The sequence below is a fragment of the Hemitrygon akajei genome, chromosome 23, assembly GCF_048418815.1.
Source record: "Hemitrygon akajei chromosome 23, sHemAka1.3, whole genome shotgun sequence".
Classification (NCBI taxonomy): domain Eukaryota; kingdom Metazoa; phylum Chordata; class Chondrichthyes; order Myliobatiformes; family Dasyatidae; genus Hemitrygon; species Hemitrygon akajei.
The window spans coordinates 27253065-27280773 of record NC_133146.1 but is presented as its reverse complement, the minus strand read 5'-3'; the positions used below and the strand labels follow the sequence as shown (position 1 = coordinate 27280773).

Here is a 27709-nt window from a genome sequence, read left to right as displayed (position 1 = left end):
CATAGCCATTGTCTTTCCTTCTTTATAACTACATCGATATGTTGTGACCAGGTTAAATCCTCAGAGATCTTGACACCCAGGAACTTGAAACTGCTCACTCTCTCCACTTCTGACCCCTCTATGAGAATTGGTGTATGTTCCTTCGTCTTACCCTTCCTGAAGTCCACAGTCAGCTCTTGCGTCTTAAAGTCCACATCAGCTCTTTCGTCTTACTGACGTTGAGTGCCAGGTTGTTACTGCAGCACCACTCCGCTAGCTGGTATGTCTCACTCCTGTACCACCTCTCGTCATCGCCTGAGATTCTACCAACAATGGTTGTATCATCAGCAAACTTATAAATGGTATTTGAACAATGCCTAGCCACACAGTCATGTCTATATAGAGAGTAGAGCAGTGGACTAAGCACACACCCTTGAGGTGTGCCAGTGTTGATCATCAGCGAGGAGGATATCACCAGCATATGTCATAAAATTTGTTGAATTTGCACAGCAGTACAATGCAAAACATAATAATAGAAAAAAATCATAAGTAGTGCAAAAAATAGAAATAAAAAAGTATTGAGGTTGTGTTCATGGGTTCAATATCCATTCAGAAATTGAATGGCAGAAGAGAAAAAGCTGTTCCTGAAATGTTGAGTGTGTGCCTTCAGGCTTCTGTACATCCTTCCTGATGGTAGCAATGAGAACAAGACATGACTTGGGTGATGGGGGTCCTTAATGATGGATGCTACCTTTTTATGCTATCACTCCTTGAAGATGTCCTGGATACTATAGAGACTGGTGTCTGGTTTAAGATGGTGCTACTGAAGATGGGCGACAGCTTACTGATGGCTCACAAAGCAAGAGATACAATTAAATTCTTTATTAATAACACGTTTTCTGTGGAAAATTGAGATAAATGATCACTACAATCAATGAAGAGGCACGTGAAGGCAAGGCTGAGTTGAGGGTCAAGGCATGTGGGTGCTGAAGCATATTCGAGGAGAAGTGGTCGAGACACGTTCGAGACAAAGTTGGAGCAAGTGGTGCGGAGGAGTTTTGGATCTGTCCACCTGAACCAGCAGCGAGGTCTGATCAATCTAAGCGCTGGGCCCATTTGGAAAGGTCAGGTACAGGCAAGAACGTGGTGGTGGCGTCTAGGCTGTCCACAATGGTGTGTCAGAGCCCAGGTCCTAGTGTGTGGGATGACCCAAAGTTCAGAGCATTTAAATGCCATGCCAGTTGGATTGAAAAGTCTAGTTGTTGGGACCCGAGGTAAGGGTTGATTCTGTTCTGCCCTCTACAGCACCGAGGCTGAGGCTGTGGCCTGCTCCAGGCGCTCCGAGCTTCGTGTCTGCACGCTCGGTTGTGCTCTGCTGTGTGATGAACTGAAGATGAAGCTGTGGCCTGCTCTAGGTGCTCCGAGTTTTATGTTTATGGACACACTTTAGTTCTGAATGCTGTTGCTGGCTTTTATTGTTTGCATGATTTGTGTTTTTTTTTTCTCTCAGCACATTGGGTATTTGTTAGTCTTTTTTATGGGTTCTTTCAGGTTTTTTGTTTTGTGGCTGCCTGTAAGGAGACGAATTTCAAGGTTGTATAATTTATACATACTTTGATAAAAAATATACTGTGAACTTTGCCCATGATGGAGCTGACAGTTTATAACTCTCTTTAGCTTATTTCAATCCTGTGCAGTAGCCCCCCCACCCCCAATCTGGTGATGTAGCCAGTTAGAATACTCTTCATAGTACATCTGAAGAAGTTTGTGATTGTCTTTGGTGACATAGTAAATCTCCTCAAACTCCCAATGAAATATAGCTGCTGTCTTGCCTTCTTTGTAGCTGCATTGATATGCTGGGCCCTGGATAGATCCTCAGATATTGACTAGGAAATTGAAACTGCTCACTCTTTCCACTTCTGATAACCCTGTGAGAACTGTTGTGTTCCCTCACCTTACCCTTTCTATAGTCCATATTCAGTTCTTTCATCTTAAATTGAGTGAAAGGTTGTTGCTGCAATACTACTTAACTAGCTGATATATCTTGCTCCTGTATGCCCTCTCGTCACCATCTGAAATTCTACCTACAATAGTCGTATCATCAGCAAATTTATAGATGGCATTTATAGATGTCATGGGTGTAGACAGGGTAGAGTATTGGGCTGAGCACATATCACCAAGGTGCATCAGTGTTGATTGCCAGCATGGTGGAGATGTTATTTCCAATCTGCACAGATTGTGGTCTTCGGGTTAGGAAATCGAGGATCCAGTTGCAGAGGGAGGCACAGAGGCCCAGGTTTTGGAGCTTTTCGATCAGAAATATAGGAATGATTGTTAAACACTGAGCTGTAGTCAATAAACAACATCCTGACATAGGTATTTGTATCGTCCAGGTGATCCAAGGCTGCATGAAGAATTAATGAGACTGCATATGCTTTAGACCTATTGTGACGATAGGCAAGTTGCAGTGGGTCTAGGCCCTTGCTGAGACAGGAATTAATTCTAGCCATAACCAACCTCTCAAAGCACTTCATCACCATAGATGTGAGTGCTCCTTGACAATAGTTGTTAAGGCAGCTTACACTATTCTTCTTGGACAATGGTATAACTGTTGCTCTTTTGAAGCAGATGAGAACTTACATCTGTAGGAATGAGAGACTAAAAATGTCTTTGAACACCCCTGCCTGTTGGGATTGGTACAGGTTCTCAGAGCCCTTCCGGGTACTCCATTGGAGCCTGTCACCTCACGAGGCCTGTCACCTTTTTGAAAGGCAAAGATCACAAGGTCACCAGGTGCTGTAGGGATCCTCATAGCTGTAGTATAATTCTCCCTTTCAAAGCGTGCATAAAAGGCATTGAGCTCATCTGGGAGTGAAGCATCTCTGCTATTGATGATGTTAGGTTTCACTTTATAGGAAGCAATGGGCTGCAAACCCTGCCAGAGCTGATGTGCAACAGATTCCGTATCTAGCATCAATCAGGATTGTTCCTTTGCTCTTGAGATTGCCCTCTGCATGTCGTAGCTGGTTTTCTTGTACAGACCTGGGTCACCAGACACGAATGCCCCAGATCTATCCCTCAGCAGACTACAAACTACCTGCTTCATCCACAGCCTTTGATTTGGGTATGTACAGTAAAATCTCATAGGCACACACTCATCCACACAGGTTTTAATGAAGTCATTCACAGCTGTGGTGTACTCATTCAGACTTGAAGATAAATTCCTGAATACAGTCCAGTCCAACAATGCAAAGCAGTCCTGTAAGTGCTTCTGTGCCTCCCTTGTCCAAACATTCTTCTTTCTTACCACTGGTGCTGCAGTCTTCAGTCTCTGCCTATGCTCAGGGAGTAGGAGTACAGTCAGGTGATCAGATTTTCCAAATTAAATGCGTGGGATAGCACGCTAAGCACTCTTGATGGTGGTGTAACAGTGCTCCAGTGTGTTGGTTCCTTTGGTACTACAAGTGATTTGTTAATAATTATTTTGAGACTTTTTCAAGCTGGCCCAGTTAAAATACACCAACATGATGGGGAAGGCATCAGGATGTGCTGTTTCATGCCTGTTAATTACATTGCTCAGTTTGTCTAGAGCCTGTTTTACACTGGCCCAAGGTGGAATGTACACTGCTACCAAGATGATCTCTGAAAACTCCCATGGCAGATAAAATGGACAACACTTGATTGCGAGATGTTCCAGGTTGGGTGAGCGGGACTGGGACAGTACTGCATCATTTGTACTCCACAAAACGCAATAGTTTTTAATGTCCCTCTGATACAGAAATCTAGCTCTGAGATCTTTGATTTTATTTACCAGAGACTGTACATTTGCCAGCAAGATGGTCGGTATTAGGAGTCAAAAGTCACGCTTCCTTAGATGAACTTTTAAACCAAAGAGACATCCTCTTCTGCTATCTGTTCTGCTACCAGTGATCGGAATCCATTTAGGTTCCATCGACTTTGAGTAGTGATAATTTTTTAATTGCCTTAAAATAATGTTACTAACTCTACAGACATTATATGTAGTTGTGGTTCTCAGCTGTAGCACACTGAAACAGGAATATTTGATTGTTTCCGTGGAGCTGCTTGCACAAATTGCCTCCTTTATGGCACCTTGGAAGAGCAAGATTTATGTTTGATAAAGAGTTAGATCTGTGAATCTAAAATATCATCACTTCTCACAATGTTTATATTATGACCTTTGTAAAGGAAGCCTTTTGTGGTTTTATAATTTGTTTCATATCCTGGACACATTTCACCTATGACTGTGCAGCTAGGCACAGTTCAAATGTCATCTATAAGTTTGCTGATAAAACAACGGTTACTGGCAAAATCTAAGATGGTGATTAGGAGACATACAGAAGTGAGATAGATCAGTTGGTTGAGTGGTGACACAACAACAACCTCACACTCGATGTCAGTAAGACAAGGAATTGATTGTGGACTTCAGGAAGGGGAAGTCAAGGAAAACACACAACAGTCCCCATTGAGGGTCAGCAGAGAAAAGGATGAGCAGTTTCAAGTTCCTGGGTGTCAACATCTCTGAAGATCTATCCTGGGCCCAACATATTGATGGAATTACAAATAAGGCACATAGGCAGCTGTATTTCATTTGGAGTTTGAGGTGATTTGGTCTGTCAACAAAGACTCTAACAAATTTCTACAGATGTACCATGGAGAGCATACCAACTGTTTTATATTGCTATATTTCTACACTATGCTTGGTTGGTGCGACTGTAACAAAACCCAATTTCCCTTGGGATCGATAAAGTATATCTGTCTGTCTGGTGACATCACCACCTGGTATGGACGGGTGACTGCACAGGATCAGAAAAAGCTGCAGAAGGTTGCAAACTCAGCCAGCTCCACCGTGGACACTAGCCTCCTCAGCACTGAGGGCATCTTCAAAAGACCTCAAAAAGATGGCATTCATCATTAAGGACCCCCATCACTCAGGACAAGCCCTCTTCTCATAACAACAGCAGGGAGGGGGTACTAAAGAGATACAATCAATATTTTAGAGATAACTTCTTCCCCTCGGCCATAAGATTTCTGAATGGACAATGAACCAACCATTCAATACTATCTCACATTTTTTTGTCCTGTTTTGCATTACTTATTTATTATATATACATATTTCTTATTGTAATTTATTCATTTTTTTACATATTGCACTGCTGCTGCTGCTGCAAAACAACAAATTTAACCACATGCCTTATGAGAATAGGTTGAGTGAACTCAGCCTTGGAGTGACGGAGGATGAGAGGTGATCTGATAGAGGTGTACAAGATAATGAGAGGCATTGATCGTATGGATAGTCAAGAGGCTCTTTCCCATGGTTGCCACAAGAGGACACAGGTTTAAGGTGCTGGGGAGTAGGTACAGAGGAGATGTCAGGGGTAAGTTTTTTTACTCAGAGAGTGGTGAGTGCGTGGAGGTGGATACGATAGGGTTTTTTTAAAGAAGCTTTTAGATAGGTACATGGAGTTTAGTAAAATAGAGGGCTATAGGTAAGCCTAGTAATTTCTGAGGTAGGGACGTGTTCGGCACAACTTGGTAGGCTGAAGGGCCTGTATTGTGTAGGTTTTCTATGTTTCTATATGCAGTTACTATTAAACCAGATTCTGATGGAGGGTAGGCTAGTTTTCAACTTGTACTGGTTGTGTCAACAACTTTCAGCTGTTTCTTGCGGTCTTTTGGGCAAAACAGTTGTTACAACAAGTCTTGATGCATGTCAATAGGATGCTTTCTAAATTGGTGAGGGTCAACCAGGGGTGTGCTATGTAGTTCTTAAAAAGGCAATGGCTCAGAAGGTAGCTACCGCAACCCAACGCATAGCCTCTTCTCATCACTACCGTCAGGAGAGAAGGTACAGGAGACTGAATACATATATTCAACGTTTTCTGAACAGCTTCTTCCTCTTTGACATGAATTTTCAGATTTCTAAATAGTCCATGAACACTACCTCATTATTATTGCTTCCTTTTGCATTACTTATTTAAATGTTTAATATATACCATTATTGTTATTTATGGTATATTTATGTATTGCACCATACTGCTACCGTAAAACAACAAATTTCATGACATATGTCAGTGAAACTAAACGTCCATCATTGGCGTGTTATTTAGCTCTCTCGGGGGCTGATCCTTGTGAATTAAAATACCGTTTAAGATGATCGGGGGGAAAACAAAGTTCCCCAGCGACTTGATAAACTTTACCCGTCCATCAGACGCTCGCTCCTCCCGGCCACTCCACCCCTAACCAAGCACTGCCGCTTTGACGTCTCCCTTCGCGCCCTTCTCTTTGGACAGCTAAGAGCTGGGCGAAGGACCCCGTTCCGCTCCCCGCTCTGATTGGTTCCTTTGAACCCAAACGGCGGCGCTGATTGGTGGCCGGCTTGAATCGGCGAGCGGTTGGACCGCGTTCCTGACTTTCAAACAGCGGCGGGAACGGTAGAGGTGCTCGGGCCTTGGTCGGCTTCGCTGCGGCTCGTCTTTCTTCGTTTCGTGCTGGCAGTCGGTGGGTGCAGAGTATCTGGGTCGTCGGGCTTCGGGTTTGGAGATTTGCTCGGGGGTTGATGGAGGAGAGGGAGCGGGAGGGACCATATTCCTGGGCGGCGGCTGTTTGCCCCAAGGTGGGCTACTTTCGCTCTGGGTGCCGTTGGGCCTCCCAGGTGGACTGGTCCTGTTGTAGACAGATGGGTTCCCTTGAGTTGCTCTCAATAGCGTCAAGGTACCCTCTGCTGGAACGTGGGCTTCACGTTCACTTTAGAATTATTCGTATTACAGGTAATAAATGTAAGCGCAGTAATGCCCGGAAGGATGGACGCTGGAGGTCCTTATATACATAGCTGTCTCATATAAGGGTCCTGCTGTTTCCTGAACGCCCTTGAGTGTGATTACAGGAGTGTAGGAACCACTTTTTTTAGTGGTCCCTTTAACGTATTTTAGTCGAACTGGGTGATGGGAAGTTTGTGGGTGCATCGTCAAAAAAAATTGGGCTAAAATATTTACTTTGAAGGATTTACGGTTTAGTGATACTCGTTATAAAAGTTATAATACTAGTTATAAAAGATGTCTGAGATCTATGACTTTCCCGAAAGCTTCCTGAACAATCAATTTCTGCGCGAGTTTTTGTTTTTTAATTCCCTAATTTTGCTTTATCCTTTGAGTTCCTTTAAATGTCTTGCTTGTAACTGAACTGTAAATGTAACTTCGATGCTCCAGATCCAAATCCAGCAAATGCTCAGCAGGTCAGATAAGATTTGTGGGAGGTGAAACAATTGAAATACTCCCTCAGAATTAGGAAGTGGAAAAATAGAGTTGGGACAGGTTAAGTACCCGTTAGACAAAATTCCAAAATCCAATAAGCTCCCAAATCCGTTTCTTAAGTACTGATGTGATGGGTGGGAAGGTTCCCAGAGGATGTTCAAGTATCTGAGCACCACATATATGTAATGACAAATATAACGAACAAAAGTTGAAGAAAAAATAGAAAAGTGCTGCATAAAGCACAAAATGAAGATCTCGGAGTATTGTGAACATATGCTGGCTATGAAACAAGCAAAGATATTCACACACTGAGATGTCAAGGTAATTGGGAATATTCAGAAGAATGGTTTCTGGAATTTAAGGAAAAGCACAGCAGTGAATTTTTAAATGGTAAGCTGATCATTAAATCTAGCAACATAGAAAGTCACGATGCTGATTGTTTTTCTATCTTGCATAACACCTAAAAACTAACATAACACCTAAAAACTAAAATACAAATAGTGTACTGTAACTTTTAAATGAAAACAGCATCATAGTTGGAGACTGAAACCCTGCCATTGTTAGTTCAACAGCTGATTTCTGGTATTCTCTCCATACTGCTTTTGTTACCATACACACACATTAATGATATGTAATAGTTGTTACTGTTAAGTACATGTGTGATGAAAAAGTGTAAGACAAAGACTACTTACTGGTAGTACATAAATTCAGAGTTGGAAATGATGGCGATCCCAAGCTACCTCATATATTCTACAATCCAAAACACTTCCAGTCTTCAGCATTTTGGATGCCCGGGGGCTGTCTAATGAGGCAATGAAGCCCTCAAAGCTGCTTCGGTACCCTGAGTCCAAGCCTAAATCCCGAGCAATAGCATTCACTGGTTTTTCCACCTTCATATTGTTTAATAATCTTTTGTTTCACTTCCAAATCAATACTTTTCCTTTGCCTCTTGCTGCTGCTATCACTAGGTTGTGGTTCTGCTGCATTTAGAAGCCATGATGCACTTTACGGTAAAATTTTCGATAGAAAATTAAACAGATAACGCTACTACATTCGAGACGTGCGATACAGGAGATTGGTTATGTCTGCTACGTCACATTCTCCGATCGGGACTACAACCGTATATGAGATCAGACATTGTCCAAATGGATGTTAAGCGGTGCACACCTGTATTGAGTTAGAATTAGGATGTTATATTGAAGTTGTATAAGACATTGAGGCCTAGTTTGGAATATTGTGTGCAGTTGTGGTCACCTAACTACAGGAAAGATGCAAGTAAAGTAAAGGGTACATAGAAAATTTACAAGTATGTTGCTGGGACTGGAGGGCCTGAGTTGTAAGGAAAGATTGAATAGGTTGGTATTTTATTCCCTAGAACGTCAAAGCTTGAGGGAAGATTTGAAAAAGGTATACAAAATTCTGATTGGTACGGATTGGGTAAATGCAAGCAAGCTTTTTCCACTGACTCAACTACAGGTCATGGGTTAAGGGTGAAAAGTGAAATGTTTAAGGGGAACATGAAGGGACACATATGCACTCAGGGCAGTGAGTGAAATGAGCTGCCAGCACAAGTAGTGGATGCAATTTTGATTTTTGGATAGGGACATGGTTGGGAGAGGTATGCAGGGCTCTGGTCCCATTGCAGGTTGCTGGGACTAGGCAGTTTAAATGGTTTTGTACAGGCTGGATGGGCTGAATGGCCAGTTTCTGTTTAGCGTCCTATGACGGACCAAACGTGAGCCTTGTGAATATCAGAACTGGAGGCAAGCTGACACCAAAAAAATTCCATATAAGTTTAGGAAAATAATAAGAGTTTGTGAAAACAGTTGAGAAAGCTGGCCTGAATAGGACTGAACCATAAACAGTTCCATCTATGCCACAAAAAATGTTATTGGGCCCAAGTCAACGCATCAGGTTTTTCATTTGGAGAAGGGAGTCGGAGGATCAGAACAGGAGTGCGGCGGGAGCCATCTTGAATTTTTCTTATTCTCATCGGTGTTAAGAGAGGAGGGACTGCGCAGGCGTGTGAAGCGGGGAAGATTTAAAAAGGACACAGCCTTATACAGCAGGCAGTGTCATTTGCGGGCACTGGAATGAGCCGGGAGCAGAGTGAAGGCTTAAGGGCTTGGGCTCAACGGGCTTAGGCGGAAGCGGGCAAGGTAGGTTTAGGTTTCAGTTTTTCCTGTTATTTGAGGAAAGGGGAAGTATGAGTGTGAGGGCAGCTTGTTGTTCTCGGTGTCGGATGTGGGAGGTCCTGGAGTCTCCTAGCCTCCCGGAAGTCCATATCTGCGCCAGGGCTGGGACCGTGTTAGGGAACTGGAGTTGCAGCTCGATGACCTTCGTCTGGTCAGGGAGAGTGAGGAGTTGATAGAGAGGAGTTACAGGCAGGTGGTCACACCGGGGCCACGGGAGGCAGACAGGTGGGTCACGGTTAGGAGGGGGAAGGGGAAGAGTCGGGTACCAGAGAGTACCTCAGTGGCTGTATCCCTTAACAATAAGTACTCCTGTTTGAGCACTGTTGGGGGGGAAGCAACAGTGGCCATGCCTCTGGCACAGAGTCTGGCCCTGTAGCTCAGAAGGGTAGGGAAAGGAAGAGGAAGGCAGTAGTAATAGGGGGTCAGATAGGTGATTCTGTGGACGCGATCAGGAGATCAGGGTTCGGGATGTTTCTGATCGCGTCCAAGATATCCTGAAGTGGGAGGGTGAGGAGCCAGAGATCATGGTACATATAGGTACCAATGACATAGGTAGGAAACGGGAAGAGGTCCTGAAAGGAGAATATAGGGAATTAGGAAGGCAGTTGAGAAGAAGGACCACAAAGGTAGTAATCTCAGGATTACTGCCTGTGCCACGCGACAGTGAGAGTAGGAATAGAATGAGGTGGAGGATAAATGCGTGGCTGAGGGATTGGAGCAGGGGGCATGGATTCAAGTTTCTGGATCATTGGAACCTCTTTTGGGGCAGGTGTGACCTGTACAAAAAGGACGGGTTACACTTGAATCCTAGGGGTCCAATATCCTGGCAGAGAGATATGCTAAGGCTACTGGGGAGACTTTAAACTAGAATGGTTGGGGGTGGGGATAAATTTGAAGAGACTAGGGGAGAGGAGGTTAGTTCACAAATAGAGAAAGCTAGTTGACAGTGTGTGAGGGACGATAGGCAGGTGATAGAGAAGGGGAGTGTTCAGACGGAAGATGTAGGGGAGATGGAAGAAAAAGCTAATAAAGTTGATTGCATCATCAGGGATAAACAGGAAGAGGTGGTGAGTTTCTTAAATGCATCTTTTTTAATGCTAGGAACATTGTAAGAAAGGTGGATGAGCTTAGAGCATGGATTGATACCTGGAAATATGATGTTTTAGCTATTAGTAAAAAATGGTTGCAGGAGGGGTATGATTGGCAACTACATATTCCTGGATTTCGTTGCTTCAGGTGTGATAGAAACAGGGGCAAGAGAAGGAGGTGTTGCATTGCTTGTTATTACAGCGGTGCTTTGGCAGGATAGATTAGAGGGCTCATCTAGGGAGCCTATTTGGGTGGAATTGAGGAATGGGAAAGGTGTAACATCACTTATAGGGATTTATTATAGATCACCTAATGGGGAGCGAGAATTGGAGGGGCAAATTTGTAAAGAGATGGCAGATATTTGTAGTAAGCACAAGGTTGTGATTGTGGGAGATTTTAATTTTCCACACATAGACTGGGAAGCCCATTCTGTAAAAGTGCTGGATGGTTTGGTGTTTGTAAAATGTGTGCAGGATAGTTTTTTGCAGCAATACATAGAGGTACCGACTAGAGAAGGGGCAGTGTTGGATCTCCTGTTAGGGAATGAGATAGGTCAGGTGACGGACGTATGTGTTGGGGAGCACTTTGGGTCCAGTTTCAATATAATTATGGAGAAGGATAGGACTGGACCCAGGGTTGAGATTTTTGATTGGAGAAAGGCTAACTTTGAGGAGATGCGAAACGATTTAGGAGTGAATGGGGACAATTTGTTTTATGGGAAGGATGTAATAGAGAAATGGAGGTCATTTAAAGGTGAAATTTTGAGGGTACAGAAACTTTATGTTCCTGTTAGGTTGAAAGAAAAGGTTAAAAGTTTGAGAGCACCATGGTTTTCAAGGGATATTGGAAACTTCGGAAAAAGAGGGAGATCTACAATAAAATTAGGCAATATGGTGCTCGAGGAATATAAAGAATGTAAAAAGAATCTTAAGAAAGAAATTAGAAAAGCTAAAAGAAGATACGAGGTTGCTTTGGCAAGTAAGGTGAAAATATATCCGAAGGGTTTCTACAGTTATATTAAAAGGATAGTGAGGGATAAAATTGGCCTCTTAGATAATCAGAGTGGATAGCTATGTGTGGAGCCGAAAGAGATGGAGATTTTGAACAATTTCTTTTCTTCGGTATTCACTAAGGAGAAGGATATTGAATGTGTAAGGTAAGGGAAACAAGTAGGGAAGTTATGGAAACTATGACAATTAAAGAGGAGGAAGTACTGGTGCTTTAGGGAACATAAAAGTGGATAAATCTCTGGGTCCTGAGGGAAGTTGGTGTAGAAATAGCAGGGACTCTGACAGAAATATTTCAAATGTCATTAGAAACGGGGATGGTGCCGGACGATTGGAGTATTGCTTATGTGGTTCCATTGTTTAAAAAGGGTTCTAAGAGTAAACCTAGCAATTATAGGCCTGTCAGTGGTGGGTAAATTAATGGAAAGTATTCTTAGAGATGGTATATATAATTATCTGGATAGACGGAGTCTGATTAGGAATAGTCAGCATGGATTTGTGCGTGGAAGGTTTAGGTTTGACAAATCTTATTGAATTTTTTGAAGAGGTTACGAGGAAAATTGATGAGGGTAAAGCAGTGGATGTTGCCTATATGGACTTCAGTAAGGCCTTTGACAAGGTTCCACACGGAAGGTTAGTTAGGAAGGTTCAATCGTTAGGTATTAATATTGAAGTAGTAAAATGGATTCAACAGTGGCTAGATGGGAGATGCCAGAGAGTAGTGGTGGATAACTGTTTGTCAGGTTGGAGGCCGGTGACTAGTGGTGTGCCTCAGGCATCTGTATTGGGTCCAGTGTTGTTTGTCATATACCTTAATGATCTAGATGATGGGGTGGTAAATTGGATTAGTAAGTATGAAGATGATACTAAGGTAGAAGGTGTTGTGGATAATGAAGTAGGTTTTCAAAGCTTGCAGAGAGGTTTAGGCCAGTTAGAAGAGTGGGCTGAACGATAGCAGATGGAGTTTAATGCTGATAAGTGTGAGGTACTACATTTTATTAGGAATAATTCAAATAGGACATACATGGTAAATGGTAGGGCATTGAAGAATGCAGTATAACAGAGTGATCTAGGAATAATGGTGCATAGTTCCCTGAAGGTGGAATCTCATGTGGATAGGGTGGTGAAGAAAGCTTTTGGTATGCTGGCCTTTATAAATCAGAGCATTGAGTATAGGAGTTGGGATGTAATGTTAAAATTGTACAAGGGGAACTCTTGAGGTCTAGGTGGATAAGATTGGTAAAGGAGTCCAGTTATAAAGTTGTACAGCACTGAAATAGACTCTTTGGTTCAATGCACCCATGCTGATCTTTTTATCCATTACACTAACTGCCTACTCTTGGGTAAAGATTCCCAGCCACAGGAATAGTAACAGTGCTAGCAGAAAAATCAAAGTGTTGGGTTTGGAATTTGTTCAGATGTGGATGAAACTGAGGCCTCAAAACTTGGGACCAGGTGAGACTGCTGGGAGAGAGGGTTAGTCAAAATAATTTTGGGGGGGGGGCAAATGTTTTGAATATAATGGTCCCACCACTAAATTCCAGCACATCTGCCTTGCCCAAGGAGACTTTTTGTTTAAAAAAGCACTGGTATATTGAGTGCTTTTATAAAATGCTGGAAGAAGTTGGGGCAAAGGAGTAGGTGTTTTGTGTTGAAACCCTGCGACAGAAGAGACTAGAGGGAAGCTTGCTAGTACAATGGAGAGAGGAGTAAGATGGTCCATACAAGTGATGAGTAGATCAAAAGGAGAGAGAAGGGATTATGAATTACCTGAACTACTGCTAGTTTATGTTGTAGCTGGAATATCAGGTGAAGGTCTTGGACTTTTTATAAATACAAGCTTCTGTAGATGCTGGAAATCCAGGGTATCGCATACAAAATGATGGAGGAACTCTGCAGGTCAGTCAGCATCTATGGAGAGGAATAAACAGTCAATGTTTTGGGCTCCAGTCCTTCATCAGGACTTGTGTTTTCTTTCTGCTGGATTTATTGTGATCTCTGTGAAAAATGTGGCCACAGTATTTAATGATACTAAGCAAAAATTAAATGACGGGAGAAAACACAATAGTGTTCTGTAGTGGCACTGTGTACATTCCCAAGGCAGTATCAACATTTCTATTTTCTTTTTAGAACTTTTGATGGGCAGTTGAAACTTTTTTACTTAAAAAATGAATTTGTCTAGTGTATAGCCCAATTTTATCAGAGTATTTTCTTTAAATGATGAGCAGCATTGATTTTAAATGGCAGCAACCAAAATGGATGCCAACAAAATTGTTTCTGTCACAAAGTTTGGGCATCACCATTCTGACTGTGAGAGTAATTTGAGTTTCAAAGTAAGCAATTGCTACAAACATGATGCAAAAAAAAAAATGGAGTGAATGTTTTTCAAAACATTCCTTAATCCTGTTTCTTCCCAAGCATACACCACTTGTATTCTAATGTTTACCCAAAATTTGGTGGAAAGGCTTTTTTGAGCAACTTGAGGCTCTGACAATATTCAGCATTAGAAACTGATGCCTCTATTTGAAAAACATTTAATACTTTGTTTCATTAACAGGCTGAAGTGTGAACGCTAGAATGGATGATTATGTGAAGATAGAGAAAATTGGTGAAGGTGAGGATTATTTTTAGTTTCTCTGAACATCTGCAACAAACCCAATGCTTGTTTTTGCTAAAGTTGTGATTTGAACTGATTACACTAAGTTTAACGAAGTTATGAAATGCTTTAATTTTTTGGATCCAATTTCTCCCACAGTCAGCTCCAGAAATGAGCTTGAAAGATGCAATCTACATTTTAAGTATTCATTTTGCTGTAGTAAACTAAGCTCCTTAGTATTTTCAAACAGAATTTCAATGCTAGCCACAAGGTGAAGTTGGGGACACATGGAAAAATAATTGGTCAAATTTTTTAAAAAGGGCAAAATGAACATAGTAAACTGAGATGAAGGTGGCAAAGAGTGGATTAATTAATATCTATGGTAATCCTGTGGAATTGAAGTGACATATCTTTACTGTAATTCAGGGAGAAATGGGCACATTTAGGAGGCATGTGGAGAAGAATGGAATTAATAACCCAGTGCAATCGTCTGGAAAATTATAGGAACTTTTTTGCCTGATTTTACTAAGCATTTGTAAATGTTTTCTTAATGTGAATTTTTTTAGGTACCTATGGGGTTGTTTATAAAGGCCGCCATAAAACTACCCAGCAGATAGTGGCCATGAAGAAAATCCGACTGGAGAGTGAAGAGGAAGGGGTTCCCAGCACAGCAATCAGAGAGATTTCTCTTTTGAAAGAACTACAGCATCCTAATATAGTGTGGTGAGTGCAATGGTTTAATCTTCAATACAGTCGGCCCTCCTTATCCGCAAGGGATTGGTTCCGGGAACCCTTGAGGATACCAAAATTCGTGGATGCTCACATCCCTTATTCAACCTGTCTCAATGCGGTGGACCTTAGGACCCAGCGGAACCCCAAACCTTATTTAACCTGTCTCAGTGCGGTGGACATTAGGACCCGGCAGTGGAGCTCTGAATCCGCAGTGTTTCTGCTCACAAAAATAATCACGATTGAAAATAAAGTGGAAATAATAAAGCAATTGGAAAGAGGTGAAACGCCATCGATCATTGGAAAAGTTAGGCTACAGTTGGTCAACAATCAGAACAATTTTAAAGGATAAAGTGAGAAAGGCCCTGCCCTGATGAAAGCCACAATTATTACTAAGCAACACAGTGGTTCAATTATTGGGTTTTGGGTTTTTAATCCTCCACATCAACCAGGCACGGTGGAGGGCGCACTCAATAGCAGTCTGTCACTGGATTGAACTGGGGAACTTCTGTTCCCGAGGCCGGCGCTGAAACATATGTTCTTAAGCGTTTTATATGCATAGAAAGGTAAAATATATACTATATACTAAGGCAAACATTTGACTAACTGATGCCAAATAATACCAGATATACCTGTTCCGACTTACCTAGTAAGAAAATTTCCGATTTTTTTTTTTTTGATCCCGATCCAAGATAACCCACACACATCCTCCCAATACACTTTAAATCATCTCTACATTACCTACACCTAATACAATGTAAATGCTATGTAAAATAGTTGTTGTACTGCATTGTTTAGGGAATAATGACAAGAAAAACGTCTGTAGATGCTCGAACAACAAGTGCTGGAAGAGCACTTCTGGGTTTTCATGATTCGCGGTTTGTTGAATTCGCGGATAAGGAGGGCCAACTGTACTAGAAATTCGTATCTGGTGTGATGAAAATATTGATGTTCAAACACCTGAGATGGCTGCAGCAAGTATTTTTGGATTATTTCAGTCTTAAAGCATTTTAATTCTTTTTCAGGGGTCAATAAAGTGGAGCAGAAATGTGTTTTGTCAATTGTGTCACATCTGTATTTAAATGGGCAGAATGAACCAACCCCTAAGAACAAGCTTTGGCGGTGTTTTTCAGTTTAAAGATGGCCAACATGTATTGTGGAAAACTGAAATTGTTCAGATGTTATGGTGGTACCGTACCATGATTTTGAATCAATAGATGTGCATCAAAACTGAAGAGTTTACAGGTTCAGTTATGGAACAATTGGTGGAGGAATAAATGATTCCAGTGGCTATTGAGTGCTGAAAATATACTTATGGCTGAAAGCTGATCCATTGTGGCAACAGTGGATATTTATAGAAATTAAATCATTTTGAGCTTCTGGGTGGTATATTTTAATGTATAGCATAATTTTTAATATAACATTGATGGATAATGGATAGAATTCCTGATGTTGAGCTGAATACAATATTCCAGTGCAGTACAAACAAATAGATTTGTTTTAGACTTATTAGAGCAGGGAAGAGTTTGTGGTATTACCATTTGAAGAACTGTCATTGCTTGATGTGAGTTTGATAACAGCCATTTGTGCAGCTAAATTCAGTGTTTCTCTCTTGGTTAGGAGGAAATACACTAGTATTCTCAAATTACTACTTTGTTCAGTAAACATGAGTGTTTTAGACCTTAAGATATAGGAGCAGAAGTAGGCCATTTGGCCCATTGAGTCTGTTTTGCCATTCAATCATGGGTTGATCCAATACTTCTAGTCATCCCCACTCCCCTACCTTCACTCCATACCCCTTGATGCCCTGACTAATCAGGAACCTATTTATCTCTGCCTTAAATACACCCAATGACTTTTCCTCCACAGCCACGCGTGGCAACAAATTCCACAGATTTAAACCCTCTGACTAAAGTAATTTCTCCGCATCTCAGTTCTAAGTGAATTTTTTGGATGTTTAAAAAAAAATGGCAATATTGAAAGAACAATAGTTTATTCCTGTTCTATCAACCACTGCAAATGCATTGATTATTGTGTCGCTATGTGGAATTGGGTGCCCTACTTTAAAGTAGCCAACCAACAACTGGTATATGTCAGAACAAAACAAGAGGTCCTCTGCTGTGTTCTCAGTATGTTCAAATATGAATTGATATTATTGCCTAAATGTATTTTGACTACTGTTGCAACCATGGGATTTTAGTGACGTTGCAAAATGTCTTTAATGGAGTAGTGTATTGAGTCTGATAACAATTTTTTTCTTTCTTTAGCCTTCAAGATATATTAATGCAGGATGCAAGGCTATACCTTATATTTGAATTTCTTTCAATGGATCTAAAAAAGTACTTGGATTCCTTGCCTTCTCGTCAGTTGATGGACCAAATGCTGGTTAAGGTAACTGTAGTACATGATTATTGAAAGCCTTTAATGTGTTTGGTGGGAAGATTGGAAAATTATTGCAGTGCTCCTATTTAAATTGTCACATCCAAATTTTAGAGCTTAGGCGTTTGCTATTCCTGGCTATTTGGCTGATATATCTTTGATTCTACATGTTCTCTGCTTTATTCATCCTAACCTTTGTCTACTAATAATAGTAACACAGAAATAACCTGTGTTGCTGATGCTATTATATTCATCAAACTTTCAGATCTCCATGCTTATCATTGGTAAAGCTGAAGGTTTTTATCTTCTATCCTTGGGTGAGTTTTCTTGAATAAATTCTAAACATTTTAAAATTTTTGTTCCAACTATTATTATTATCCTTGTTCAAACATGAGGAAATCTGCAGATGCTGGAAATTCAAGCAACACACACAAAATGTTGGTGGAACAGAGCAGGCCAGGCAGCATCTATAAGGAGAAGCACTGTCGACGTTTCGGGCCGAGACCCTTCATCAGGACTCAAAGAAGGGTCTCGGCTCAACGTCGACAGTGCTTCTCCCTATACATGCTGGCTGGCCTGCTGTGTTCCACCAGCATTTTGTGTGTGTTACTTTATTTTCTTTGTTGGTGCTTTGCATTTTCTTTCATATTCCATTAGACTTGGAATCAGAATTAAGTTTATTATCACTATCTTGGATGAAATTAAGCTTACTTTAAAACAGCTGTATGGTGCACAGACATAAAATTACTATAATTTTTTTTTTAAAGTGCGAATTATGAGGTAGTGTTCATGAACTGTTCAGAAATCTAATGGCAGAAGGGGGATAAAAAACTTGAATCATTGAGTGGGAGTCTAGGTTCCTGTAACACCTCCCTGATGAGGAGAATAATCAGAAAAAAGAGTTGTGCCTGAATCTATGACCCTCTGTTGCCTCTTGCAATCCTGTGTATTGGAGCCTTCATACCTAGCTGTGATGCAATAAGTCAGAATGCTCTCCATGTGTATATAATTTGTCATAGTCTTTGACATACCAAATCTCCTCAAACTCCTAACAAAGTAGAGCTTCAGGCATACCTTCATAATTACGGTACATCAATGTGTTTGGCCTGCGACACTCAGGAAGCTCATCCTTTCCATTCCTGACTCCTCATTATGCAATGGTGTACCTTCTCCAACTTCTGCTTCCTGAAGTTTGCAATCAATTCCTTGGTCTTGCTGGTGCTGAGTGCGATGTTGTTGCAACACTACTCAACCTGCCGATGGTGTCTCATTGCTACATTTGTCATTGTTCCCATCTGAGATTTTGCCGACAACACTGGTGTCATCTGCAAATTTGTAAGCAGTATTTGAGCTGTGCTTAGCCACACAGTATGAGTGTAGAGAGAAGAACAGTGGGCTAAGCACATGTCCTTGGTGCACCTGTGTTGATAGGAAGAGACATTATCACTGACCTGTGCTGACTGGTCTCATGAAGAAGTAGAGGATCCAGTTGCAGAACACATCAATAAACAACAGCCTGACATGTTCTGCTGTTGCCTTGGTGCTCCAAAGCAGAGTGGAGCCAAGTTCAAAAATTACTTTCAAAAATATGTTTTATCTCTTATTCCAAACACGAAAATCATGAATTTTGTAAAGTTCAATTATCCACGTTACTTTTGATATCCTAATCTTAGGCAGAATATTTTAAAATATGCTTTGTAATGCAATGAATCCTTTTTAATTTGATTTATTTTTACAAAGCTGTCATGGTAGCCTTGAACATCTTGAAGACATGGTCATGTTTCTTGACCCACAGATATCAGATGTTGCATTCTTTACCAGTGTTTCTTGTTTTAACTCATTCTTCTCAAAGGACTTTTTCAGTCTTGTCATCTTTCTCCTACAATTGTCAGACTTATTAATTGTTTCTTGATTTGTCTGCTCATTTATCACTGCTTATCTCATGAAGTCGAATGACCTGAGTTTGGTTTCCCTGTTTTAAAAGGGAACAAATCCTGCATTAAATGAGTCGATTTGCCTAGTTATTTTAAATTATTGTTTAAAAACTATTTCCAGTGCAATTTCCTTTGATTCTGATCTGAACCCTGTAAGATGAATAAGGGAGTAGGATTGATGTTTGTTCATTTTTTTTGGAAATTTGGTATATATTGACAAATAACTTTGTACTGTCCTATCATTTCATTTGTGGCATTCATTTGTTTTAAAAGATGTCCAACTGCAAATGTACAGTAGCTAGGGAGGCCTGCATTCATTGTCAATCCCTAATTATTCCTGAACTGAATAGCTTCCTGAATCATTTTGATCATAATTGTGTGTATGTGGCACAAGCTGGAAGAGGATGGCAGATGTGCTTTGCTGGGGGACATTAATAAACCAGCACTTTGCATTTCCCATAATTCATTTGTTTTGTTACTAAAATGAAAGTTTCACAATGGATTTTGCACTTGTGCCCGACTGTTGGTTTAGTAACGCCCAATGTCATATACAGACATTCAGTCTATTATTTAATTCATTCCTAGCTGATTTAACAAAGTAATTTTAACTTTTGAAGTAGGGCTGAGTTTTTAATCTGTGGATTGAGATTTGAAAATCTTTTACCTAGCTGTTCTTAATGATTGTATGTTGTTTGCCCTTTTTTAGAGTTATCTATACCAGATCACACAAGGGATTGCCTTCTGTCACTCAAGGCGGGTTTTGCACAGAGACCTGAAGCCCCAGAATCTACTGATTGATAGTAAAGGAGTTATTAAGTTGGCTGACTTTGGTCTGGCTCGTGCCTTTGGAGTCCCTGTCAGAGTTTATACACACGAAGTAAGTCCAGCCATATACTTTGTTCTGTTATAGGTAACTTGCTGTGTTTAAAACAAAGCTTGCCTAATAGGATTTGTATGTTATTGCTTTGATATGAAGTTAAGTTTACCAGCTTCAGCTATTATTAAAATACAGTTTTGGACTTCCGGTTGGCAGCCAAATGGAGCAGTCGCAGAGAACGTGCGCTCTGTCCTACTTTCTATTTTCACACTCCTTTCCTCCTTTTCTCATACCAAACTGCTGAACTTCTTTGCCCTTCCCCCTGCTTGTGACTTTACTCACTCCCGGGGGAAAAAGACAATTTGGCAGCTGGCCTGACAGTAGGGGCTATCTCCACGCTACTAGATCAATACCGCGTGGCGTTAGTGGCCGAATTTAAATCTTCTTTCAGCCTGCTGGAAATGAAACTTGATCAAATCTAATGCAAAGTGAAGGACCATGGCCATTGCTTACTCTCTCTCTCTCTCTCGAGCTCGCTATGGATGACCTGAGCCAGCGTGTCAGTGAGCTGGAAAACGTCTGCTCCAGCTTACGTGAAAACAATACCAAGCTAAAGTTACTAACTTGAAGGGCCGGAGCAGACGGCAGAACCTACACATCCTGGGCCTGCCCGAATCTATTGAAGGCAGGCATCCTACTGAATTTTTTTCCAATCTGCTTGGTGAGATCTTTGGGAAGGAGATGCTCCCATCCCTGCCGGAGATTGATAGAGCCCACCGTTCACTAGCAGCTAAACCAGCCCCAGGACAGAGACCACGCCCAGTCATCCTTCGACTTCACCGCTACCAGATTAAAGATCTCCTGGTTAGAGAGGTCAGGTGGAGAGGGAAGTTAGAATACCGTGGCCAGCAGATTCGGGTTGTGGAGGAATATTTTCCCGAAGTTTTGAGCCTGCGAGCCGAGTACAGAGAAGTAATGATGGAACTATACAACTGAGGATTCAGGCCTTCCCTTCTATACCCTGCACGGCTCTGCATTACACTTCCCAGTGGTGAAGAGAAGTGGCTATGCTCGGTAGATGAAGCACGGAAATACATCGATAGCCTCCCCACTACACTGGATTCTTCATAAAATATTTTTTCCCATACCCTCTGCTAGGTAACGTTTGCAGTTCTTGGATGGTGAGGTCTGGCCTGACTTGGTCGTGTTAGGTACTGACTACCATGGTAGGTAGTAGCTTGGATCTGATGCACTGTTTGTGGAATCACTTCGCTCCATGTAGTATGGTGTTTGTAATTTGGCATGCAGGTGGCCCTGCTTTGTAGCAGAGCCAGGCTGACTGCTCAGCTTGAGCTATACCTGGTGCTGCTCCTGGTTTTCATTTGTCCTCATTGAATCAAGGTTGATCCCCTGGATTGGTGGTGGTCAAGTGGAGGAAACAGCAGGCCACATTTTGTGGTTGAGTACATGTGTTGATGGTCTATATTGTGTCATGAATGCCCAGTACTGAGTTGCTGGATCTGTTTACAGTCTGTACCATTTTAGCATGTGGCAGTGCCATGTGGTGTGGATTCACCAAGGCTAATCACTTGTGGGTGTGGGCAACAGGTAGATAAATAAGGATGAGATAAAGTAGGTTTTTCTTCACTTTTACGGCAGAATAACCTAACTTTGAAATGCAAGCTTGTTATGGTTTAGAGATGAAAAGAAAATTGTATTGAGATTTTAATATTTTTGCACATTTGTTCAATATTTTTTGTTTGTCAGAGATTGAACTGTTGGAATGTAGCATTAGCCATCCAAGCTGAAGTGTCTTGGGACTCCTTTTATTCTTATCACATCTTAGTTTGAGGTTCCATCACTTTAGATAGGAATTTTATAAGCCTGCAAGTAATTTTTAATCTGACTTGATTTAAAAGGTGGTGACACTGTGGTACAGAGCTCCTGAAGTACTGCTGGGCTCTGCTCGCTACTCAACTCCTGTGGATATCTGGAGTATTGGTACAATATTTGCCGAAATGGCTACCAAGCGACCTCTCTTTCATGGAGACTCTGAGATTGATCAACTTTTCAGAATTTTCAGGTTTGTGTATAAAATTGATCCCCAAAATGACTTGCATAGTCTCTGCCACCTTCTGTGTTGTATTAATCTTCCTCCCCTTTAAATTCTATCTTTATTTAGTTTGTCTTTGAAAGATACAATTAAATTTCTTCTCACTTCTACCCTTTGCTGTGCATTCCATGCCTTAATCATTTTCTGAGCCTTGTGCTCTTTCTTTTTGGAACTAACTCAGAAAACGTGCAACTTGGGTGATTGATAATTGGGTTGAGTTGTTCTCCAATACTTGGTAATGATTATGTCTCCTCTTATAGTGACGAAACATTTGCAAATGGATTGTCATGATCATAGAACAAATGAACCCAACCATCTCTTCCTTGTCAATTTTTTTGGTTAATTTACCATCAGTTTCATTCTGACCTGGTTCTTGAATGCTCCATCAATAGAAATGCAGTGTTTACTCAGTATACCCTTAACGATTTTGTGTACTTCCATTAGATCCATAATTAATGTTCTGAAGATGAGAGCCCCAGCTTCTCATGTCTTTACACCAACTAAACGTTTTATCCCTATCATTTCAATAAATTTCTTCTGCCAATCTTTAACATCTTTTATAAGAGTGTTGTGCACTCTAACTGTCCTGGATCCCTTGATTCGTAACTTACTTTTTAAAACCCAACCTACTTTCAGTAAACTATGTGCACACATATTCAGAACTGTTTGTGTCCTCAATACTGCTGCATCAGTGCTTAAAAGTCTATTACTCTTCACAGGACAATGCCTCCATGTTTAGGCAACTGCAAATTTGGAAATTAACTAAGTTTGCCCAATTCCAAATGATTGTATAAAAAGTTGTTGTATGGATCTGTAGTATCACCACTATGCTTTTCAATGTTTCCTATTTTAGAATTTGTACGCACGCTGTCCCAGCCCTATTTTATTCTGTGGCCTTCAATCTTTAGGTGATTATTGTTGCATTTTTAAAAACAAAAAGATACTTCATCTGAATTTCTCTCAAACTCGCTGGGTCATTTGGCCTTCCCTTTAGTAAATCAGTGCATTCTTAAATCAATCCACACTTATTTAAGTGACTGCTAAGTTGGTCTCTATTTCTGTACACTACCCTTGGGTCTGTAAATATTTAAACTTTATGCTTCCTTCTAAGGCCTAACTTGATTCTGATCTGAATCAAAAGTGGTATAGAAAGCCAGTCTTTCTACTACCACTTTGTCCTGTCCATCCAGCATGTCTATTATATTTTCCTTAAAAGTTCCACTAATGTTACCTTTCTTGGTGAAAACTGATGTAAAGCTTTTTAACATCGCAGACATGCCTCAGCTGCCATTAATGTATTTCCTTCCTGGTGTCTGAAAAGCTCTCTTGCAAGTGTTTTACTGTTCTGTTCACCTGCCTATACAGTATTTTCAGATTAGTTTCTGTTGCCTGTCAATCCTTGATCTTTGTATAAAGCTCCTGATGATATGGGAGAAATGGGCCCTTCTAGCCACCACATACTTGACTACCACTGAAGAGATGACAACTTGCATTCTGCACATGCACGCTGAATGATATAGGAGTTAACAGTCGCACAGGCAATGTTTTCCAGATGCCACACACCTGCTATGTAGAGAGGGAAGTTCTTGCTTAGGTCCCTTCTGAACAGTGAAGCATCTTTACAGAAATGCAAAACATTGTTTCTCTTGCTTTCAGGACTCTAGGTACACCAAACAATGACATTTGGCCAGATGTTGAAACATTACCAGACTACAAGAATACCTTCCCCAAGTGGAAACCAGGAAATTTGTCTCAAGTGAAGAATCTAGATCAGAATGGCCTTGACCTGCTAGCGGTATGTGATGTTGCAAATATCAACAGTGCATTTTTTCCCTGTTTTGATTAGAAAAGCATAAGTTCATTCTGCAGTGGGATCAGATCACATTCTCCCATAATAATCAATTCTGAATTATTTCTAGGCTTTGCCTTTCATCTAAAGGAAGGTAATCCTGACTGTGCTCACTGATGCAGTTAAATGTGATCGTTAATTTGCCATATTTCTACATTTAAGCAAGCTTGCATTGTAAATGTTGCTAATTGGATACAGTTATACTGTTCTGATCATTTCACAATTTCAATAAAACCAATTTGCATTGAGATGAGTAGACTCTAATTGACATCATTGGAAGCAATGAAAAGCTTGCACTGAAATAATTCTAAAATACAATATGGAATGAGCAACACGTGTTCAGGTACGCCACTGTTCAGCAGTTAGTGCATTGTTGAATTGGTTGCTAAAATGCAGAAAGCATCTTATCAGTTTTACTGTCCTTGAAGTGGAATGATTATTTCATGCATAGCTTGCATTTTTTTAATGTTCAAAGTCCTATGAAATTCAGTGATCTGCATATTTTATAATTCCTACTGTTATTTAAAATGGTATTCTTTCATGATATTTTCTAATACAGTATCTTGTTTGATTTTACTAGAAAACATTGACTTATGACCCTACCAGAAGAATCTCTGCGAAGGAAGCTTTGTATCACCCATATTTTGATGACTTGGATAAGTCTAGTCTTCCTGCCAATGTTTTCAGGAAGTAATTCCTGAAGGTGGATTACTGTCTGTCTGATAGCAACATTACTGTCAATCATTGAGAGTTCATTTTCAGATTTAATTCTGGTTACAACTATAACTGTATTGAAGTTGTACTGTAGACGTGTTTGTGTGTATCCATGTATTTTTTTTTCCTTTCTGGCTATCCTCAACCTCACAATTGTTTTTGTACTTGTATAATTGTAAATATAAATAAAGTCAAATTTGCACCATAATCTTGGATTTATAAAATAACTGGAGAAATAGTTGCAGTGTGAATTTTTTTTATATATAGGTTGGCTGAAGACAACCTTGGGAACTCTATTTGAGATCAATGCATTTGCCTCATTGGAGATCTCCAGTGCAATTTGCACAGTTCAGAGTTTATAAAACAATTGTAATTTAATATGCATTTACAGGTATCCCTCGTTTTCAAACGTTCGCTTTACGACACCTCGCTGTTATGAAAGACCTACATTAGTTACCTATTTTCGCTAACAGAAGGTGTTTTCACTGTTACAAAAAAAGGCAGCGCGCGCCAAGCAGCCAAGCTCCTCCCCCGGAACTGCATTGCTTAAACACGTGCCTGTGAGCATTAGTGATCTTTTAGTGATGAGTTCTAAGGTATTGGAAAAGCCTAAAACGGTAAGGGTGCGTAAAACTGGACATAATAAAGCGTTTCAATCATGGTGAACAAAGTAAGGATATAGTGAGTTTGGCTAAGGGTTTGTGGAAGTTGACGAAGATGATGTTGAAGAGGTTTTTGGCATCCCATGACCAAGAACTGATAGATGAAGAGCTGATGAAAAGGAAAGGATAACAATCGAAACTGAATGTGGTAGTGAATGGCCCAAAAGTGAAGTAGTCCAGGAACTGAACGTGAAGCAATTGCGTGAGATTTTCGCTGCGATTGACAATGCTGCAACGATTGCAGAAAAGTATGACTTTAATTTTGAAAGGGTACGTAGGTTTAGGGCATATTTGCAGGTTGGTTTTGAAGTGCTTACAAAGAACTGTATGGTAGAAAAATGCGCAAGGCTAAGCAGTCAAGCATACTGTCGTTTTCAAGCTTTTCACGTCAACCACAGCAGACGACGAACCTCGACCTTCGACATCAAGGTAGGCAGACATAGAAGGTGACTTGCCTGCCCTGATGGAAACAGACGATGATAAGATGACACCCTAGTGCCCCACCACCCCAACCTCCGATGACTCATCTTAACACACCATCAGCGTGCTCGCTGTCTTCCCAATTCCGGTAAGTGAAACTACACTGTACATACATTATTTCTGCAGTTGTTCACTGGTAGATGTTGGAAGGGTGTACATGATGTTGAATTGTTTTAGCTTGAAGGTGTCCCTGCCATCAATTCTCTAGTTTTGGTTAGACTGTGTAGCAACCGTTTTCATAATTCAATACCAGAGCTCATGGTGTGACAGGCAATTTGCTTACTTTCATGCTTTACTTTAAAGTGCCAGTGATTACTGTTATGATCCCAGCCCCCTCCTTTGTGAGAATCGCAAGAGCCCTAGTGAAGGGGGGGGGGGGGGGTCAATGACCCAAGAGAGAGAGCGACGTGCTGAATTGCACTCAGGAGAGTGAGGGAGAGGCCTCAAGGTTTTGGAATGTGGTCTGGCCTCTCAGCCAGACAAAAGCCACGGAAATGGCCATTGTCTCTTGGAGACACCTTTGTGGAATGGGGACTGGGTTACGTGCAAACCCTCAGGGCAATGTGGGCTGGGAGATGAGGAGAGATTGCCTCACCCCACCCTGATTGACAGCTACAACCCTGCAAGTCCCGATAAAAGATGGGCTGCCGAGGCGGCCCCTCAGACGCACCAAGGAGACACACTAAGAAGACACAATAGCGCTTCCCGTCAGAGCGGGAAGCCATTTTGAAGGAAGCCACGTGCGTTGGATTCCGGATCGGGAGTCTGTGGCTGAAACCAAAGGAAAAACCGTTTTTAACTAACAACAGGGATTTGCTTTGCAAAGACAATGGGCAAGTGTTCCTTTCTCTCACCAATCCCTCTCTCCAACATGTGAAATGCCAGCGGTTCCCAAACGGAAAAGCCTGCAGACTTCTGAGTGACTTTTATATTTCCATTGGACTCAGTATTATTCCCTAGACAACGATAGAGCTTATTTCTGATTGATTATTACTATACCTGTGCTTTAGATTGAGTATTGACGACATATATGATCTGAATGTTTTGTATTAACCATACGCTTGTGCCCCTTTATAAATAAAAAAACGTTTGAAAATAGTACCATCAGACTTCAGCGGACCTCTCTATCTTTGCTGGTAAGCCACCCAGTTACGGGGTACGTAACATTACCAATTAGGGTTCAACTCCTACTGCCTGTAAGGAATTTGTACGTTGTTCTAATGACCACATTGATTTCTTCTGAGTGCTCTGGTTTCCCACCATATTCCAAAGATGCATGAGTTTTAGTTAGTCGTGGGCATGCTATGTTGGTGCTGTTGACTGTTTTGATATACCTGTGACAAAGCTAATCTGTTAAGAGTTTTTTTAAAAAATAAATAAATAAATCTGCAGAAGCCATTTGTGTGGGCACAAGTAAGCAGTCCACTTCCATTTCTGGCTGGGTGAGGTTCGAGGAAGAGAAATAAAGGGGCCTTGACATGACACTAAACCCGCTTCACTTTCAATAAGTCTTGTTTCTTGGTTGAGGCTTAAATATAAGATGACTTGGTCTAAAATGTTCCTACCTCAAACATGACTACAACTTCAAGGTGAGTGTTGACTTTAGATAGATATTTTATTGATCTCAAAGGAATTAGTGTCACAGTAGCTTTACGTGTTCCTATATACAAATATTAGAGAAATATGAAAGAATGAAAATGTTACCGCAGTCTAACAGGAATTGATCATTACTTCCCCAACTGTAGCTTGAATTATTATAGTGCCTAATGGCTGAGTGTAAGAATGACCTCATAGCGCTCTTTGGAGCAGTGCAGTTGTCTTAGTCAATTACTAAAATTGCTCCTCTGTTCAGCCAAGGTGGCATGCAGAGGGTGAGAAACATTGTCCAGAATTAC

The 27709-nt window shown here is 41.0% G+C and overlaps 1 protein-coding gene across 1 annotated transcript; it reads left to right on the top strand.

The window, feature by feature from the left end:
• Window positions 1–6394: 6394 nt before the first annotated feature.
• Window positions 6395–24880, top strand: LOC140715305 (cyclin-dependent kinase 1). Its single transcript, XM_073027315.1, has 8 exons — window positions 6395–6498; window positions 14099–14155; window positions 14704–14860; window positions 17134–17257; window positions 19886–20056; window positions 21916–22079; window positions 23766–23904; window positions 24539–24880. Exons 2-8 carry the CDS (start codon window positions 14119–14121, stop codon window positions 24650–24652), a joined length of 906 nt encoding a protein of 301 aa, XP_072883416.1. The 5' UTR covers window positions 6395–6498; window positions 14099–14118; the 3' UTR covers window positions 24653–24880.
• Window positions 24881–27709: the final 2829 nt, after the last annotated feature.

Excerpts from the sequence above, each read along its gene's own strand:
- LOC140715305 (XM_073027315.1), top strand. The coding sequence starts at position 14,119 with ATGGATGATTATGTGAAGATAGAGAAAATTGGTGAAG. Across the intron at positions 20,057-21,915 it reads TCAGAGTTTATACACACGAA|GTGGTGACACTGTGGTACAG; the intron begins GTAAGTCCAGCC and ends TTGATTTAAAAG. Across the intron at positions 23,905-24,538 it reads ATGGCCTTGACCTGCTAGCG|AAAACATTGACTTATGACCC; the intron begins GTATGTGATGTT and ends TGATTTTACTAG.